General features: G+C 35.9%; 1 protein-coding gene across 4 annotated transcripts; it reads right to left on the bottom strand.

The window, feature by feature from the left end:
• Window positions 1-389: 389 nt before the first annotated feature.
• On the bottom strand, window positions 390-16,238 carry LOC139697762 (serine-rich adhesin for platelets-like). Of its 4 annotated transcripts, XR_011702815.1 has the most exons (7): window positions 10,481-16,238; window positions 9,852-10,001; window positions 7,504-7,618; window positions 5,148-5,286; window positions 4,771-4,878; window positions 4,374-4,420; window positions 1,551-1,611 (listed from the first exon to the last, which is right to left on the bottom strand). XR_011702815.1 is itself a non-coding variant. In XM_071596599.1 (6 exons), the coding sequence occupies exons 1-6, from the start codon at window positions 16,232-16,234 to the stop codon at window positions 950-952; spliced, it is 6,867 nt and encodes a 2,288-aa protein (XP_071452700.1). In that variant the 5' UTR covers window positions 16,235-16,238; the 3' UTR covers window positions 390-949. The 4 variants fall into 4 exon arrangements, 2 of the variants coding, with proteins under 2 accessions (XP_071452700.1, XP_071452701.1); XM_071596599.1 differs by lacking the exon at window positions 4,771-4,878 and having other exon boundaries at window positions 390-1,611; XR_011702816.1 differs by lacking the exon at window positions 4,374-4,420 and having other exon boundaries at window positions 1,538-1,611.
• Between the last annotated feature and the right edge of the window lie 2,959 nt (window positions 16,239-19,197).

Raw genomic sequence — 19,197 nt, 5'->3', positions numbered from 1 at the left:
TATCTGAATACTACTAGTACTTAGCATTGGCAGATCACAGTAGAGTAGGGGTAGATTTAAAGGAGGCGATGACAGCTGAGGTCATATGACTTTAGAAATTGATGGGAAAGAATGAAGGGAGGAGAGAAACCTGGTGTTGGCATTAGACTACTCTTAATGAAAAGCACCAAGGTGTTCGCAGTTTGACGTCCCATCCGATGGAGGGCATACCCACTTAAAGTGCTCTCCATTAAGCATCTCTAGTAGGGATCAGGGTACCACTGAAAAAAATTTGCCATCTCCATCAGTCCAAACCTTTTGGTAGAAGTAAGCGAGCCACTGTGCCATCTTTATCCCAGATGAACAAAAACACCTCTGGTAGAGAAAATAACATTTATTGATATTATATATAAACATTGTCATTATAAAATGATTCATTATTCACATAAGTACAAATGCAATGACGTGCAAAATCATCTCCATCATTGTAATTTAATACAAGGCAATGCACACTCCCAAAAATGGAGAAAACTAATAAGGTGATTACTGATTCAGTGATCACCAGATTTTTCTTGAAATCTATCATTGTCAACAAAAATATACAAATAAGGCATTGGCAAATGTTAATAATTGCTAATAACCTTAGCTTTTTCTTAATTTTCACTTTAACTCACTCCTCTGTAATTTATTGCTTCTCACTATCACAGAGGTGAGTTGTAGAAACCTGTACATGTCAAAGACACAACCAGAAGTTCATACCATAACAAAATTCCCTGAATGGGTATGAAAAAATCACATAAAAATGTTTCTGTGATATACAAATATTAAATATCCCTATAAGCGTTTAGTGATCCCCTTCAATGCACTCAACACTGTTGGTACACTTTCCTGGGAAATCATTCCTGTTTTTTTTTTGGTAACTTATTCATCTTCAAGCATGACTGACAATCCAACAACTACACTTACTGCACTAACTTCTTCTTTTTTTAGAGGGTGTATTTGAAGTCTGGGGATGCTCGATTGAATCTGAAGCATCCAAACATTTGGGATTAGCTTTTTGTTTTTGGTTAATTTTATTTCTTAGCAACTGCTTTTTAAATGCTGGCATTTCAGCAGAAGAACCTATATTACCACTTTTCAGGGAAACTTGATCTGTTTTCACCTGAGAGAAAGACTTCTTCCAAAGAAGTACATCAACAGAACTGTTTTTCACTAGCTCATTGTTTCCTGTACTGTCTTCACTGCTTTTCCCTTCTGGACACAAATTAATCTCACTATTCATCACCTCAGAGATACTATTATCACCCTCATTGTCAGGACCAGAGCCAACAATAGAAGAAAGAAGCTTTCTAACAGTGTCTGGGCTAGCACTAGTTATTTTCTGTGGAATTGTATCCTTAATGGGGGTAGTTTTACCAGCACCACTGGATGAAGTGCTGCTTAATAAGCTCCCTTCAGGCACTGGCTTGTCAATTATTTCTGAGAACTCAATTGAGGGCTTGGAATTTCTGGTTGATCTGAGGACACGTCCACTGCAAAAAGACCCTGCATCACCAGAGATTTTCTTCACACTGCCATCATTGGAATTACTGAGCCTGGTTCCATTTGTCTGGCAAATGTTTTCCTCTGATTCTGAAATAATGAGAAAAAATTATAATTACAACCTTGCAGATACCAATAAGGCTATACTTGCAGATACCAATAAGGCTATACTATATAAGGAATAACTTATGATTGAATACTAATTGAGTTTTATCCTCAATATTATCATCCTGTTAGAAATTATAAATTAGAAGTAGGGTTGCCACCCTGGGTTAATCAGTGACAGCTCACATCATTTCTCAAAAGTATAATAGCAAGTTGCAGAAAGGAATATATAGTTCTCGACTCTGCTAACCTTGAGCTAAGCTAAATTCATAGGCAAATGTCTCAATATCAATCTGGCATGCCCAAATCCAACAGATCAACAAATATTTTGAACAAAGGTTCCAAAAGCTTTGTGAAATTGCATTGTTTATAATTTTCCAATAAAATAATTTACACTTGACAAGTGATAAATTAAGTATCTTTAATTAGAAAATGGTAGAAAATAGGGAATGAAAAACCAGCATGGTATTTTCTAATGTCTTGCATTATTTCAAGTGAGAAATTTAATTAGAACCAATAAAAATATTAATGTAAAATAAAATGGCTCAGCTAAGCTTATGGAAAGGGGCACCAATGCCACTTTTGGGACCCACTATAAATGTCTCAATCAGTTAGTTTAATATAAGATATTACAGTATTTAGACCTTTAGTAATTTTTTGCATACACGTTTCCATTAGTTACTGTCAAAGTACACTGCAACATGTTAGATACCTGCCATTTTAAAATGCCTCTTGCTTCTCTGGAGACCCAGGTATAAGGTACTTGCCAGTCTATGAATTGAGAGTATGCTATATTGATATTGCTATATGCTACCTGGCACCAGGAGATAAATTTAGCATGTCCAAATATCACATTAAAATATTTGGTTTCATTACTCAAACTTCCTAGATAAGTATAATTTTGCAAAGGAACTTCCTTGAATATGCCTGAAAATGATATTGAATTCCTTACTTGGTAAGAGCTTTAAAACTTGTTATTTTGTTTATACTTATAATGATGTTCCTTAATATGCTTCTTTGAACAACAGGCTTCTCAATTACTTTGGTCCATAGTTGCTCCCTCAAAAGAAAGGATTCCATCTTTCTCTGATCCAGTTTTCATAAAACCATTCTGTTTTAATAAAACCATAAAGAATCTGTAAGGTTATAATTACAATTAGCTCTCACTCTAAGGATGGGATATCAGCCCCATTTCTTCCTGTCAGACAGCCTCTCCCCTTCTCACCTCTTCTCTTACTCTATCTCCAACTCGTAAATCCTTTTTCTTGCATATTAACAGCATATGAAATCTACCTATCTATGAATGTATCTTAGTTAATGGTTGATCTAATTAGTGGAGCAACTGAGGATCATACTTTCACTTTCCCATTTTCCTGTACAAAAAATTAAAACAGTGATTTTGTTTATAAAAAACATTCATTTTAACATATTTCATGAAATGCAGACATAAGTGTTACAAAAGATTGATAGTCATGATATGGCCATAGGAGTGGACTATGGAGACATGTAGCTTTGTGCAACTGATCCTTAGTAGCACCACCAAAACCATCTGGATATGCAAATGCTCCAGCCAGATTCAGGAGGCAATTTGCCTTTCATAATATTTTGCCAACACTCAAAATTCTCTTTCACCCATTTTTTGGAAATTACTCTAAAATAAAAAAAGCAAAAAATCTACTGTAGCTAAATCTTCATGCTTTATGGTTGAATTTCCATCCACAACTCCAAAAGATATTTTCTTTGGCTAAAATAAGCTTTTATTCAGGATTCCAGATGCCTCTGGTGACCTATTAGTGGGGTGGAATTCCAAAAGTTACTCATCACTCAGTTGCTCACTGAAATAAAACCGGTTTATTTCCCAATGGGTTACACTGGAGTATTCCCTACTCTAATGTCCATTAAGATGTACATGAAAATATCACATTGTATATGCAGAGATGAAAAAAGTCATAGATTCACATTCATAATTTGGTATCTGAGAAGGTGGGCAATGAAATACAATGCATAAAAGAAAGCCATCCCTATACAGATTAAACTAATCCATATTTGGGTTCTCCTATTCATTCATTATAACATATGTAGGTACAGATGTTACCTTGCATTGGAACTCACTTTTTTAGGATTGAGAACTGGTTTGTATATTGAAAAGTGCTTAAAACCAAATTCCAAAAGAGCAATGAAAATGTTTCTTGTAGGACTATCAACCTAAGGTCATACATTTTCATAATTTGTTGCAAGCACAATATTTGATAAATATGCATACATCCCATTTTTCACCATGTAGAATGCTCATAAGGCAGACAAGACCTACATATAATTAGTGAATAGTGATTGCCTTGAATAATAATGAAAATATAACATTTTACAGGAATTAAAAAGTCCATAATGGAATGCAAATGTAGAGAAAGTGGGTCAACCAGGATTTTCAATAGCTGGAATAATTATTAGCCTTTCATCTAGCATAATCTAAAGTATGCTCAACATCAGAACAGGAGACACAGATGAATATGGTGTAAGATATGATGGACATTAATGGTAAGGATATTGTTGTGTGAAGACTATTTGAAGGAAGTCACCGGCAGGACCTAACTGTATTAATAACCTGAATGTTTGTTTTATATAGGGATGAGAATTACTGATATTTTCATCAATTTTGATTTATTCCTAAAGCAACTGCAATCACTATCTTGAAGAACAAGAGAACTAAAATTTAAACTTATGCCCAGTGTATCCAAAATCACACATACCAATATCTCCCGTTTCCTCTATTTTTCCAGCTACCCTCCCTTGTTCCCTGAAATAAAGGAGTTCCGGAATTAATTTATACTTAAAAAGCAAGTAAAGAGGACCAAGTTAAGTTAGGGTATGAAATAAATTGAAAATTTATGGAGAAATTTGATGAATGGTAAAGCAAATGTCTTTTAAAGTGAGATGCATACAGAATAAAGGAAATAAAAAAAACTTTTAAGGTCATAGCTGGTTAATAGCAAAACAAGGATGAGAGATGGCCAACTAGTATTCATGTTGAAGTCATAACTCTTTACACATAATTCTTAAATGGCATGATGGCCAAATAACATTCCTCCATGGAACCATCATGCATTAAGACAAGCGACTTTTTACTACAATTATGCAAACACTTACTTTTTCTCCCCTTCATCAGTTGTTTTTTACTCAATAACCTCATAATTGAAAATAAAAGCTCGAGCCTGCTATTTCGTTAATTACTCCAGAGAATGGTTGCCGATGCCTCTATATGCAATCATGTAAATGCAGTATATTATTGATTAATAATTATTAATAATAAGGAAACAAAATGAGATTACCAATGAATTAAACTACACAAAGCAATTTTAGTCATTAAGCCTATCAAAATGTTTTATAGCACTATGACTCAATAATAGCTAAAATGCATTTTACAGTGACAAATAGCATAAAAATCTGAGGAATCTTACAAATTGCATCAGCCCTATCTCTAAGAAAGTTGCTGTTGAAATTATTACATATTATGAGGTACCAACCTTTTACTGCATCTTCCTCTTTTGCTTCGGTCTTTGAGATTCCCACCAGCATCACTTATTTCATCTAGGTCTTCTTTGAGTGAATTTTTTAACTGTGCCTCTTTCCCATTACATTCTGACACTGTCTTCGTTCCATGTGCTGCAAATTTACAAAAGGATTTATTTAATCTATTGATATAAAAGCATTAAACTGGGCACAACTTGCCTCCCAATATTAATTCCCTACATGTTTTGGGGTTTCATTAACTCTAGCTAAAAATAAATACATACAAACATGTACTTGCCCATGTTTTTACTGGAAAAACATTAAAAATGACTCTGTCTAATCTAAAGTGAAAACATCTTTCGGGCTATAGCCTTCAAGATGTTTATTCAATCCTGACACCTTGCACTGAGTTGCAGTTACTATGTTAACACTTCTACTTTCACTATACACAACCTTAATTACAAGATTGTGCAATTTTTAAATCCATCCAATCAATCAGTTCCGCTATAAAATCTTCGATTCCAAATCTTGCGCAAACAGGAAATAGTTTTTTTATTAAGATGATGCCATGCGCAGGGATATTTAACGAACTAGCACTCATAAATCTTTCACTATTCCTTCTAATTCTTCATACTAATAGTTCTGGACACATGAGAATCTTTTTCAATTCCTGTCTCATAAATCATCTTTTTTAAAAATCTCTGTACTGGTTTACATGTTTCAGAATCTAATCGTGACTTTTCACTATTCTACTTAAGCGTAGAGTCTGTAAATCTTAGATATTTCACAACATCAATACAGATTCCATCATGAGAATCAACCTGCTCAAAAATTTAATTTTGTCCTCAATTGAAAAATGTTCTGTTCTCATCTCACCTTTCCATTGTCAAGCAGGATAAAATTTATGCTCCTGAGTAAAAGAGGAAAACTTAACACTTAAAAATCTGAGATTTAAGAGCCTTGGTATTTTCGTTTCCCAACAATACCAAGGTCATGACGTCAAGAACTTGATACATCTTCAATTCTTTCGCGCGGAATTGGGGCAATGACGTCGGCATTTCGTCATTGTCGAACTTGGCATTGTCGAACCTTACTTTAAGCGACCCCGACTGATATGTGCTGCTCGCACAAAATAATTACTTACAACATTTATCATTAAAAATTGACAATAAGCTTCAACTTCACTCAATTCTCATATCGGTTATTTACTTGTCTTCATATTTATTTACTTTGACATATTTATCACACTTCGACAAACTGTTTCATGTACCTCCTTAAGATTCTTTCCTTCTAGTTCTTCCTATTAATTTTCCCATTCTACGAGTGCGTAATTGTGTCACGTGTCCCAAAGTATCATCCCATCTTGTTTTTTTTTCATAAATTTCACCCAATTCCCTTCTTCTCCCACTTTTCATAGAATATATTTGTCAGGTATTGGAGCTGTTTTTATCTTTCGTAATTTAAATATTCATATTCTCGTACACTGAAAGGTTTAACTGACACATTTACATCCTTGATTGCTCTAAGAATCATTGGTCATCAATCAACTACTCATTCATCAGGATGCAAAGGTGAGCAATATGGTGTTATGTGGTTTTATTACGGATGGTTCCTCTCGTTAATTATTCATAAAATAAGTTAAAAAAGTAGGTCATGAAAATGTGATAAATAAGTTAAATAGTAAAATGTCCTTGTTAAGCGAGCTCTCAATGTAGCCAAACGAACTTTGACTCCAGCAAAAAGTTGTCTGACTTCAAAATTTTTAAAGAAAATAAATTATTTTTGATTCAGTGTTGTTTTGAAGCAATAAAGCAAGTTCCCATAATTTCCATTATCCAGGAGCCAATTACTGTCATGCCTGTTGGATCGAGGATGTGAATATGAACCTAGGAAATTGAGTGGGATAATAAAAATGCTGTCAATTGCAGGCAAACGTAAATTCTAAGAACACAAACATGGCATTTGACCATAGATGCTACAAAAATACTGAAATAATAATGTAACATAACTAACAGCCTGAATACTTGGACAATTCTCAGGCGAATTATTGATCACTAGAATAATATGTTGCCATGCAAGAGAAAAATCAAGTATCTTAAAACAACAATAAATTTCCTGATTGATTCAGAATAATCAAATAAAAAATACATTTTTTCAAACCATGAGAATAAAGATTTGAAGCCACATTAATAAATATTATAGAAATAAAATCTATTTATGATAAAAAACCATACCTTCTTGAGACATTTGATTAGCTCAATAAAAGTACATACAAATTGCTTCCTTTGTCCAGAAAGTGAATACATTGTTTTATTTTACATGATAAGGAGAAGACTTAAACAAGAATAAAGAGTAAAATCAATTATTAACCTTTGAGCAATGGTCTTAATTTTTCAACCAGTTTCAGCTTTTTCCTTTTCTCAACAACATAAGTTTGACATAGGTGTTCATCATGGTTTTGAAGAGATGATATTTCTTCTAATGCCTGAGGGGAAAATAAAATTTATAATGATGGCAAGGTATTATAATATAATGAAAATAAAAAGCATTCCCAAGCACAAAAACAATTTAAGTAATTATTCTAATAAATTTCAGACATTAAACTGTATTAAGATTTAAATGAAAAGTAAAAGGACTCCTACATGATATCCCACACAATATGGAATCCAATTTAAGCATTATGAAACTATATAACTACTAAACAAATTGGGCTTATACATAACTCCATGAAATAAAATGGTGTAGTTAATGGCCTTCATGATATACGCAAGTCAAGTCTTAAGAGTATGATGGATTAAAACATGTTTCCATTGACACAAATTTTAGGATATCTAAATAAAACATTTCTAAACCATAATTTAATATGAGTCATGTCTTTTTAAATCAATATAATTAGAAAACTATTTGCATCAAACCATACAATCCAGCAAAATTTAGTACAAGCTGCATAAAGATCTGCTTTCTTAGTCAAAAACAGTTTTCTTAACATCAGATAAAATTATTTTTTACCAGGGGATTCTAACATCCATTCCCTTCTCATCTTTCTGCACATAATTTTCATGTCACAGGGAAAAAATGGCCTGTTAACCATAGTCAGTCTGGTTGCATTTCATACCTAACTTCACAAAAAACTGTCCAATTTAGATGGCGTTGCAGTCCGTACGATTGAGTTTATAAACTCTGCTTTTTTGCATTAGGTTAATTTTGTCTTTGGGTGAACCCATTATGTTTTCTAAAGATTGTGTGTGTGTGTTATAAAACACTGTCTTGATTTTGTCCTGGGAGAGTATTTGTAGTAATCTGAGTGAAAATTCTTTAGATGTATGTATGCAATTCACTAGTGAGTTGGAATCAGACGGTGCCTTGAATTTCCTGGATTTGACTGTGGAAATGATTAATTGAAGGTTTAAACTTTCCATAAACAGAAAAAAGTGTTACTATGACCAAATTATCCACTCCACATCCAAGAATTACTATTCACAAAAATATGCAGCCTTTCATGCCAAGTTACACAGGGTTATGCAATATCCTAAAGTCACCACACAACAAACAAGGGGAACTCCATATTATAAAACAAATTGCAGTCAACAATGGGCACAGGAAAATAATGATTGACAACATTTACAACAAAAAACAAACACAGATAGCCCAGGAAGCTATATACCACACATACATCCTTGATGAGCACCGATGGCAAAGAATTCCATTTCTTAGCCACATTTCACTCAGAATAAAACAAATACTCTCCTAGAACATAATCAAGACATCATTTTACAGCACCTATCCCACCCCCACCAAGGCAGTGATGACCATCGACCATCCCTTAATGAAGGGCAAACCATTACGGACGAACATCCCCCCATATTAAATGGAGAACTCAATGTGTCTTTCATTTAATGAACATGAACTTCCACTAAGTTGAGCTAGAAACCATTGAATACTTACTCCCCTCCCCCTTCCCCAGCCCACTAACAGGTTGCTTCACCAGTAATTAACTTATCGCCTCTCCCTTACTCCCCCTACCTTCTTCCCCTCTTGGAGCCAGGCTATATGAGTTGAAAAATTTTTCATGAATGTCACCCGATGATGATGTGCAGCATTGAAACAATGGTCAAGTGAAGTATTAAATCTTTTTGTCAAAGTGCAAAGTTTCTTTTTCTACCCTCGTCAGCAGCTTTGAAGATTTATATCAGTAAAAACCTAGTCACTGAACAAACTTCACCTTTAATGGGAATTTCAATCATATTCTTCTTTTTGACTTGCTATTATAAACAAATAACAAGCGGCACAATATTCCAATCACCGCAGCTTAAGACGTACGGACCTACTGTGAGCGTCAATACAGCAACCTCCACTCTCACGCTACACGAAAACAGAGGTTAATTTCTGGACAGCCCTCATATTAAACAACATATGACATCGGAAAATTGCGTCAATAGGATTCCTTAAAACATTGGTTTAATATTGTGGAGGGTAGTATTGAAATTTTAAAAAAACTACCAACCATATCACTGATTACATTCACAATGGGGTCATTCATTTTAAAGACTTTTCCCAGATGAACATACCATTTTATTCCCAATTTATCCAGCAAATGTATGAAAACTGATTGGATACATTTTGCCATATGAACCTTATTTGACAATATTTGTCTGAAACAATTGACACGATGCCTTCACAAGCTCAATTGAACTACAAAGTTATTCTGTTGCACAAACCTGTGTTATGGCCTCATCTAATTCAACATCACCGCTTTTGGCCAGTGGCAGAATGAGAGACAGTAGCTGGACCTTGGCATTTTCAATGTCTTCCATCATCCTATTACTTCTTGGCTTGGCACCAACATTATTTGCAAGCCGTGTAACTTCCTTTGAAATACATTTTAAATCAAAAATATTAATTATAATAACACCATTACTATGAATAAAATGAAATTCATCAGTATTAACTAATTTGAAAGTTATGACCCATAAGTACATAAACGGTATTCACCCTATGAATGACTCAAACATACTTAATTAAGAATAAGCTTCTGCATTTTGTTAATTTGCAAATTAATTAAGACAACTCTGCCTTGAAACAAAAAAAATCAAAACAACTATGGATATTTATGTTAAGAATGAATCCAATGGAATAGCATTTAGTGATAACACAAATGATCATTTCTTCAAAATTTTAACTTCATAATTTTTATGCACCAAATTAAGGTTAACCAAGGAATCAATTTCCAATATTAAATTAAATACAGAATTAAGAAAATCACAAAAAAAAACCACTAGCAAATTTGAAATATATTTAATGCTGAAGCTTTCAAATTTTCCAAAAATTTTAAAGATGAAAAACTCACTGTATCCTTGAGTGAATTTGCCAGCTCAGTCTCTGATGATGGTATATTCTTTGAATAGGTCCACTCAATTTTTGACCCACATGGAAAACTTCTGACGCACTTTTGGAGATTGTGCTCAATATAATTACTGATATCTCCAATATCTTCAAACTTAACAAAAACTCCCGGTCTGCCTGGATCTTGAAAGATAATTGCTGATGATTCAGATGGAATTAAGCATTTTTTGGCAGGGATAGGATCAACCTTGGGATTATTAGGAATCAAATAACCACATTCATACATTTCTTCTGACTGGATGTCACTTTCTTTTAGAGTTATCAATGGGGGAATCACCACTTTCCGTTGCCAAGATGCTTTTCCTGAGGAAATTTGGCCAATCTCTTTTGCTTTCATACCCATTCCCATTCTTTTCTGTGATGCATTGTTTTTCATCATAGCATTTTCCATACAGGCATGCTTGATTGTAATGGATTTCCTAGCAACATTTACTTTTTTCTTCCCATTGTTTAAGCATTTATCTGGAGTAGATGGTTTTGTTGATTCAGTAGCAGCTGGCACCTTAGCTCTTTCAATAACATTAGACGACTTAGTTCCATCGACACTTCCCTCATTTTGTTCACAGCCTTTATTGAGTTGACAACCACCAGACACATTTGTAATATTTACTGTTCGGTCATCACCTTCTTTTGCCTGGAGGGAAGATGTTGGGCCTGAACTTACGCCTTTGCCACAAATCAAGCTATCCCCTTCATTTGGACCACATTTCATCTCGAGGTCTAAAGCATTACAGAGCTCACCAGTATCTTCAATGAGAGAATACTCCTCGACCTTTGAAGCTTGGGCTGACGATATATCACCATGAGCTACTCCCATTAAACTACTTTCACTATCTTCTTCAACACATTTTGAAACATTTAGCTTAAGATTCACATCAGGATTAGCTACCTTGACTCGCTTGGGTAGTGGTTCATCATCAGTGCATTTTTTCCGCTCAACCATTGTACTTTGCTTTTTGTCAGCATTTAGAGAGAGTCTTGTGAGAGAAACCATTGGTATTTTCAAGGGCATGCCGAGATGATTTTTTTCAACAGACCCTGTTCCAGAAGAAAATGAATCTGCATTTTTGTGTTCCTCAACAGGAGCTTTAGGCCCATCATTGGCCTCAATCCTGGGTGACTTGCATTTAGTTTGTGAGTCCTCCTTGATAATTTTCTGGTTTCTTTCAACACCATTTCCTGGCGATGCAAAATTATTTTCCTTGTCTTCTTGCTGCTTCATTTCACTCGGAGTATCCTCAGGTTTGCTACTTCCACCCTTCTGGTTCTCTGCGTTCATATCTCCAGTCATACTGTCAGCTTCATAAGTATCTACTTCAATTCCTAATAGGTCTGGAACATCTTCATATCTATTGTTTTTAATTTTTTTACTGGTTTTTACACCAGTAGGCTCATTAGGTTTATATGGTCCAATTTTCACATAATTCCCATTTACAGTAGGTACGGCATATATCCCTCTCTTAAACTGCTGCATCTCTTCATTATTTTGACTTTTATCAAATACTAGTCGGACAGTACGGTTGGAGGTCTTTGCAATCATAACTGCTGATATAAGTCTTGATGCGGATGTACTAAAGCCAGTTTCCTCGTATGTTAGCTTGTCAAATTCACCATTCAAATCCAAGCGATACCAAATGACATCATTGTCCACAGATTTTTCAGGTATTGCACAAGAAGATGAAGAATCTGATGATGATAATGCAGCCACAGTTGAACTTTCACTTTCTAGAGGATTGGAGCTGGAAGATTTTTCTTTAAGTGTTGAAGTACTTAGTGGTGATGCACAGACAGATGTAACCTTCTTTAGCCGTAAACTTTTAGATGTGGAAGTTTCACGAGGGGAAGAATGTTTTGGTGAACTTTTGGATTCATTCTTCTTAGCTGCTGATGACTGACTTTGAGGCACTGCTTTCTTGACCCTGGATGGGGAATTTGAAGTCTCTGGTACATCTTGATTGACAGTTGGTATTACAATACCGTCTGATGCAACCACCTTCGGGGAATGATTCTCAGAAGTGTCAGAGGAAGAAAAAGGTGAGTGGTGAGCATGTTGGGCAAATAAATAACCTTTCTTCATTGATGGATTTCGGGCCATATACTTCTTACAGGGGGATGATGACATCTTTGAATCCTTCACAGACTTAGACTTAAAAGTAACTGTGTCATCTGAAAACAACACTGAATCATGCTGGGCAACAGAAACTTTTTCCTTAATTTTAGCTGAAGAATTTGGCTCAGTTTCTTCAATCAAGATTGGTGAATTGGAAACCTCAACTACACTCAAATTTGAATTCAGCAATGCCGCACAGTCTGAAGCCCTAGTTGACAATTGGGTATAAGCCTTCTCTGAAGCCCTAGCCAATGATTGAGCAGATGCCTTACCCATATCTTGAGATGAACCTTTGTTTGAAAATTGAGTAGATGTCCTCTCAGAAGGCCTAGCTAAGTATTGCGTAGATGCCTTACCCAGAGCTTTGGTTGAAATTTTGTTTGAAAATTGAGTTGAAGCCTTCCCTGAAGCACTGGTCAAAAAATGAGAAGAATCCTTACTTAGAGTTTGAGTTGAAAACTTGCCTGGATACTGGGTTGGGGCCTTCTTTGGAGACTGAGCCTTAGTCGTGAAAACATCAGATGAAGATGATAATGAGTCTTGAAGATGTTGGGCAATAGTCTCTTTTTCTTTAGCACCACCTAAGGAACCAGTAACTGACTTCTTACTTGTGTAGAATGATTTTAAAGCTCTAGGTGAAGTTTTCAGCAACATTTCTAATTCAGAAGCCTTATATTCATTTCCACTTTGGGAAACTGGAGTTGATGAATCTGACCTAAAATTCAATTCATTCTTAACTCCCTCATCACATTTTAACTGTTTTTCTGTGCTTTCAAGTGGTTCCATTTGAGCTTTTCCATTGAATGAGGGCAAAGTTTCAGGTTTCTTATATCTAGCAGTAGGCTGTCCTACGGAATTTTTCCACACTCTTGATACAACTTTGAGAGCACTTTGAGGAGCATTCCGACCTGTTCCTGAAATTTCTTCATGACTCATGTATAGAGAATATGGCCCAACTAATTCTCCAACTTCTGGATTGATTGGAGGTTTAATAGAATCACCTACTGTTCTTAAAATTGCATTTTCAGTTTGATCAATGCGAGCAATCTTGGCTGATGAATTATCATCGTCAATACAAGAAAATCGACTTTCAAGCAAAGCTTCTTTTGTCTTAACACGTATTTTAGGCTTAGCTCCTTCAGGAACAGATGTTGGTAGGACATCTGTGGTTTTATTTAGCTCCACTGAAATGGTATTTTTCTCAGCATTCACTATGGCTACTGGACTTGTAGGTAAATCTTGAGGGATTAGTAATTGCTGATTATTTCCTATTGAACTGAATTCTGACTTCAGTTTAGATAGCTTTTGCTCTTTCCTTATTTCAGTGGAACCTTTTAATGTATCTTCTGAAATAATGACTTGATTTATACTTGAAGGAGCTACTTTTGAACACTCTTGTATTTTATCAGAGTCCAATGAGCTTTCTTCACTAACACTTACTTGTGAATTTTTGGCTGAGATAGGCCTGGATGATACAGAATTCAGATCAATGTTTAACTTATCCAATGAAGCCTCATTATTCAATGCATGGCTATTTTCTGAAATCAATACGACAGGCACACCATTTGGGTTACTAACACGAAATATTTTTTCTTTAGCTACTTTTGACTTTTTCTGTCTAACTAACTTTGGTATTGCCACCTTTTTCCCAAGAAAACCTCTTTGGGTTTCTGATTCTATGCTAACTCTTTCACTACCTTCATTGACTTTAAATACATTTCCTGTATCATCCATTGGAATTTTCTTTCTACTCTGACTGACTGGATTCACATCTTTTATTATATTCACATGAATGGCTTTAGAAGGTAACATAATTTCTTCACATGGGACATTGATGGAAGGGCAGGTGACTACCACTGAGTCCTTACAAAGATGCAGAGGCAATGATTTGGATATTATGATTTTCTCTTTATTTACTGGAATTTGTTGACTGTTATGTAACACAGCAGGCAACATTGGACCAGCGACTTGAGGAACAGAATTTACTCTAGTTACTACAGGTGAGTTTTTCTCTGAAGTGTCTGTCCTAGTTTTGGAACCAAATCCTTGAGCTAAACTTTTAATCTCAGTTACCCTAAGTGCAAGAGGTTCACTTTTTTTTGAGGGTACTGTATGACCTGGGCGTAGCTTGTTCAAGTCAATAATTAATACAGAAGGTTTAGCACCTGAAAATGAATTCCCAGAGCTTGGGTCCAACATTGGGTTAAAACTTTTAGCTTCTTGATTAATATTAGTATCTTCTGTGGTCCCTGATGAATGGATATTAGTCTTCTTTGAATGCAAATTAGTACTGCTATTGCTCTGAAGATCAGTATTCATTTCAGACTGGCTAAGTTTCAAATTACTCTCTTCTCTTTTCTGATGTGAACCACGTGAATCTGGACATATTAGTTGTTGGCATTCTCCTACAGGTTCTCCTTCCTCAAATTGGAAAATTTGGGAAGGAGGTTCAAGACTTTGAGAGAATGACCCCGAATTAAAGAAATTCGAAGTGCCAGTAATATTTTCGCCTGCAACATATTTTGCCTGTCCAGATCCAGTATTCGTTACATGACTTTGTAACTCTCGTTCCAACTTTGAAACACTGATTAATGGCTTTTGTTTGACGAAAGAAGCAGACTCTAAGTTACCAGGTATCCTTTCTAGATTTAATACAGAATCAGACAATGCAGGGTTACTTCTCTCAGCTGTCCCACTTTTAGGTTTTGTGGGAAGAAAGTTGCTATGTCTTTGAGATAAATTCTCATTTTTAGTAGCTGCTAAGTCATATGTTCCATCCTTGATGGGATGTCTTTCAAAATCAAAGGGAAAGTTGTCAGTTTCCAAGTTACAATTAGGTATCATGATTTTACTAATGTTTTGCTGATTATCCAAAACACTAAGAAATGATGTCTCCAAGTCAAGCTCAACTCTAACAGTGGATTCTGACAAATCTGAGCTTTCTGCAAAGGGGTCAGTTGTTCTACCAATAACTTTACCAGTGACAGAGAGGGCATTCCTATCCAGCGAGGGTGACATAATGGAATTGCTTTTATTCCGACTGTTTTCAGCAACTGGTTGCAAAATAGTGGTTGATTGGTGAAACCTTTTGCTGACTGGATTATTTACTCCACGGACAATAGTTTCTGGTACATCTTCACTAGCCTTAAACTTATAATTTGATACTGAAGAATTAGAATTTTTTTTCCTTAAGGTGATATCCTGCAAATTATTTCGATTTGCTATTCCTAACTTTATATGACCAGATATCTCCCAGAAACAACCTCTGCTGATTAGTATGCCACAGCTCTTAGTATTCATGTCCCCAGACTTGGAATTTCTTAACAGGATGGCAACTTGGGTACACAATGACCCTTTCTTTTCAAGATCAAGGAAATTAACACAAGCTGCATCAGGTGGCCTATCTTTCTGAGTAACAAATACTTGTGAATTTGAGCTAGAATTTGTGCCAAAGCGCTGCCGCATCCACAGATGAGCTGAATGACATTGAACCAATTTATTTAAATGTGACCACTTCATGATTATTACTGAATTCAATGGCAGAGGCTTGAGAGATTTACTGCACATTTTTTCTAAATCTCCACACATCGTGCTATTTGATTTCAACCAAAAATCAAAGTTTTCTAGGCTGGAGAAGTATGTTGCAATTTTAGAAACCCTCTTTCTCTTGCCTTCCCTTGAAACTTTTGTATCCAATGGAATTGTATAAAAACTTTCCAAGTTTGAGAAGGAATTATTCATTTCATCACTCACATCCCTCTCATCACTTTCTGGTGTAATCAGATCTGATTCAAAGGAACTAGGAGGAAGAGATTTAACTTCTACTATTTTAAACAAAGGCATTGAGTCATCTTGTTTAACTAAATCACTTAAGTCTGTGCCACTACCAGAATTTTGCATGGAAACTTCAGAGACAACTGCAGGAGCTACTTCTTTTATTTTCAAGACAGCTTCGACATTATCCTCCTCTTTTGGAGCTGCTTCAACTATAACATCCTCCACAGTTAAGATATCTTTTGACTCTTCTCTGGCAGAGCACGATATGGTCTTGGGTGCTTCTTCAGTCAAATATGGTTCACCTGAGTCAATTTGTGTGTCCACCAAATGGGGAAGTGCCCTGGATGCATTGTTCACTCTTGTGATGCCTTTGGGTAACTGTTTATCAAAAGGAAGTTGAGAAACCCAGAAATCAATGCCAGCAGTTCTTGAACATTGCAAATACTTGTTATCTACAGTGCAATGATCACTTGTACTGTTATCACCATGGTGAACTTTCCGGGGAGGGGTACTCGAAGCATTTTTTTCTTCATGGAGCTCCTTCCTAATTATCTCCTTCACTGAATTTCCTGAATTTTCATCTAAACCTTTATCATTTTCACCATCAATGGCACAACCCTTCAATTCCTCATCATTTTCCACCTTACTATCAGGTCTTAAGCTCTGAACCTCTGAAATTATTCCTATGGCTGATATTTCATTGGAACTCTCACCAAAACTGCTATGATTAGGTTCCGCTGGTACCATCTCATACATTGGTGGAATAACCAAATTTTCTGTGGTAGCAGCCCCAGTATGGTCGATATCTGTGAAGCTAACATATTTTCTTCTTAGTTGTGTCGTACTTTTCATAGCCACATTCCTAGGTACCTTCCCAGGAGTACTGAATGTAAGACAAGGGCAATCAACTCTGGAATGAAAAATGCACCGAACATTTGTCTGTAAGCTAGGGATTTGACCAAGGTTAACAGAGCATTTTTTATATTGTGGTTTCCTCTGCGGCTGGAGTAATTTTTTCGTTAAAGGTGACTGATTTACTGTAATTTTACCACTTGAGTCTGAAGTTCTCGATTTCTTAGGATTTAACAGCACCTCAGGAAGGATAGATTCATCAAGAAAACGTTTGGGGAGTCGTCTCTCTCTCTGCTGACGACCTGGCAACACCAATTCACCAGCAGCTTCCACCACTGTATGGTGAAAGTACTTCTCAACTTTGGCCATATGACGGCTTGATTCTTCTTGCAAACGGCTCACAGTATCACTTCCAATAACAAGGTGCTTTGCAGGAGTAGGTGCACTTTCACTAGAGGGACATATGCAGGAGAACATGCACTCAATTTTCCCACAGTGATCTACAAGTCGCTTATCAGTTTTTATGCTGTCACAGACACATCCCAATCTACAGAATTCCTTGGGACAATTGTGCTCAACTCTGTCTTTTTTATCTGGATCAACAGAAACAAAATTGGCATTCAGCTTCTGCAGTTCACGGATTAGTTTTTTGCGAGATAAGGAAGGAGAACTGGGAGACTTTGACTTTATAATTTCCACTTCTGTTTTCTTTGGTGGTGACAGCTCAAAAGGATGATTTGTCTCAATTTTGGAATGTGAACTGGAGGAGAAAATTGAAGAGTCCTTAGAGGTCTTCACAGGGGACAAGGTCTCAGCTTGAGGCCTAGGCTTTGGTTTCAGGAACACAGTTAATTCTTCATTTTCCAGTTCAGGTCTATTTTCATTTCCTTTAAAGCCTTGCTTACGTTTTTTTCCCCAACTTAATGGTGATGAAGAGTTTTTATATGCTACAGCTACATTTCCCACACTTTCATTTTCTATGTTACAGTTCTCCTTTTCAAGTTTGTCCCCCACAGTATCTTCCCCACTTTTGTCAAAATTCAATCCAATCTCACTATTTTCATTCCCATCATCACATTTCAACTCAGAGGTGTGTACATTATTATTTTTCACCGTTTTGCTTTTTAAATGGTAATATTTCCTCAGTTCATCACTAACCAGATCAGAAACTCTAGGGAATTCTCCTTTGAAGTTACTGTCCAACATTCCAAGCTCTCCGATCTTCCTCATCCTCCTTAGATTCCAAATTTGTCTGGCAATCAGTCTTCTTTTTTCTTTACGTCTAATGACAAATGGAGGATTAGATTGAAGACTATCAGTCAGCTGCAATTCCTGACTAGTACATTTATTTGGTGGCAGGCATTCAACAGATCCAAACTTAAGCCCGTGATGTAATTCAGAAGAAGAGAGCGAATTGGATGTTTTTGAGATTGATGAATCTTGAGGAGTACCACCTGAAAAAGTTTTAACATGATGCACTTCATCGTCAGATTCATCCAAATGAAAGTTTGAGGATGTGGCTTCATCATCATTAACTGAGCCTACTACAGTAGGATTTTTAGATCGAGATACCAGAGATTTGAGTGATGAATTTGATTTCCTGTGATTTGAAGACTTTGAAATGCAGGAAAGGGTTGGGGTATTAGGAATCTCAAGCTTTGATGCACTGACAGATGATCTTGTCAAGCGAACAGGTGCACTTTTTATCTTAGTTGAAGAGCGTAATAATCTCCGTTGCGAAAAAGGCTCCTGAACAGCTTCGGGTGAAACATCATTTTGCTTCGAAAGTATCTTAGTTTCACTGAAGTCAGGTAATTTATGGGAGGTGGAATGTTTCTCCATGAGGTAGTCATATGCTGTAACTGCAGATGCAGCAAACAAAGCTCGGCTCTCATCTATGTGCCAAATATCTTCATATGACT

The sequence above is a fragment of the Hetaerina americana genome, unplaced genomic scaffold (genome assembly GCF_022747635.1).
Source record: "Hetaerina americana unplaced genomic scaffold, ioHetAmer1.1.p SCAF_8, whole genome shotgun sequence".
In the NCBI taxonomy this organism is placed as follows: domain Eukaryota; kingdom Metazoa; phylum Arthropoda; class Insecta; order Odonata; family Calopterygidae; genus Hetaerina; species Hetaerina americana.
This window is presented reverse-complemented; position numbering and strand designations above follow the sequence as displayed.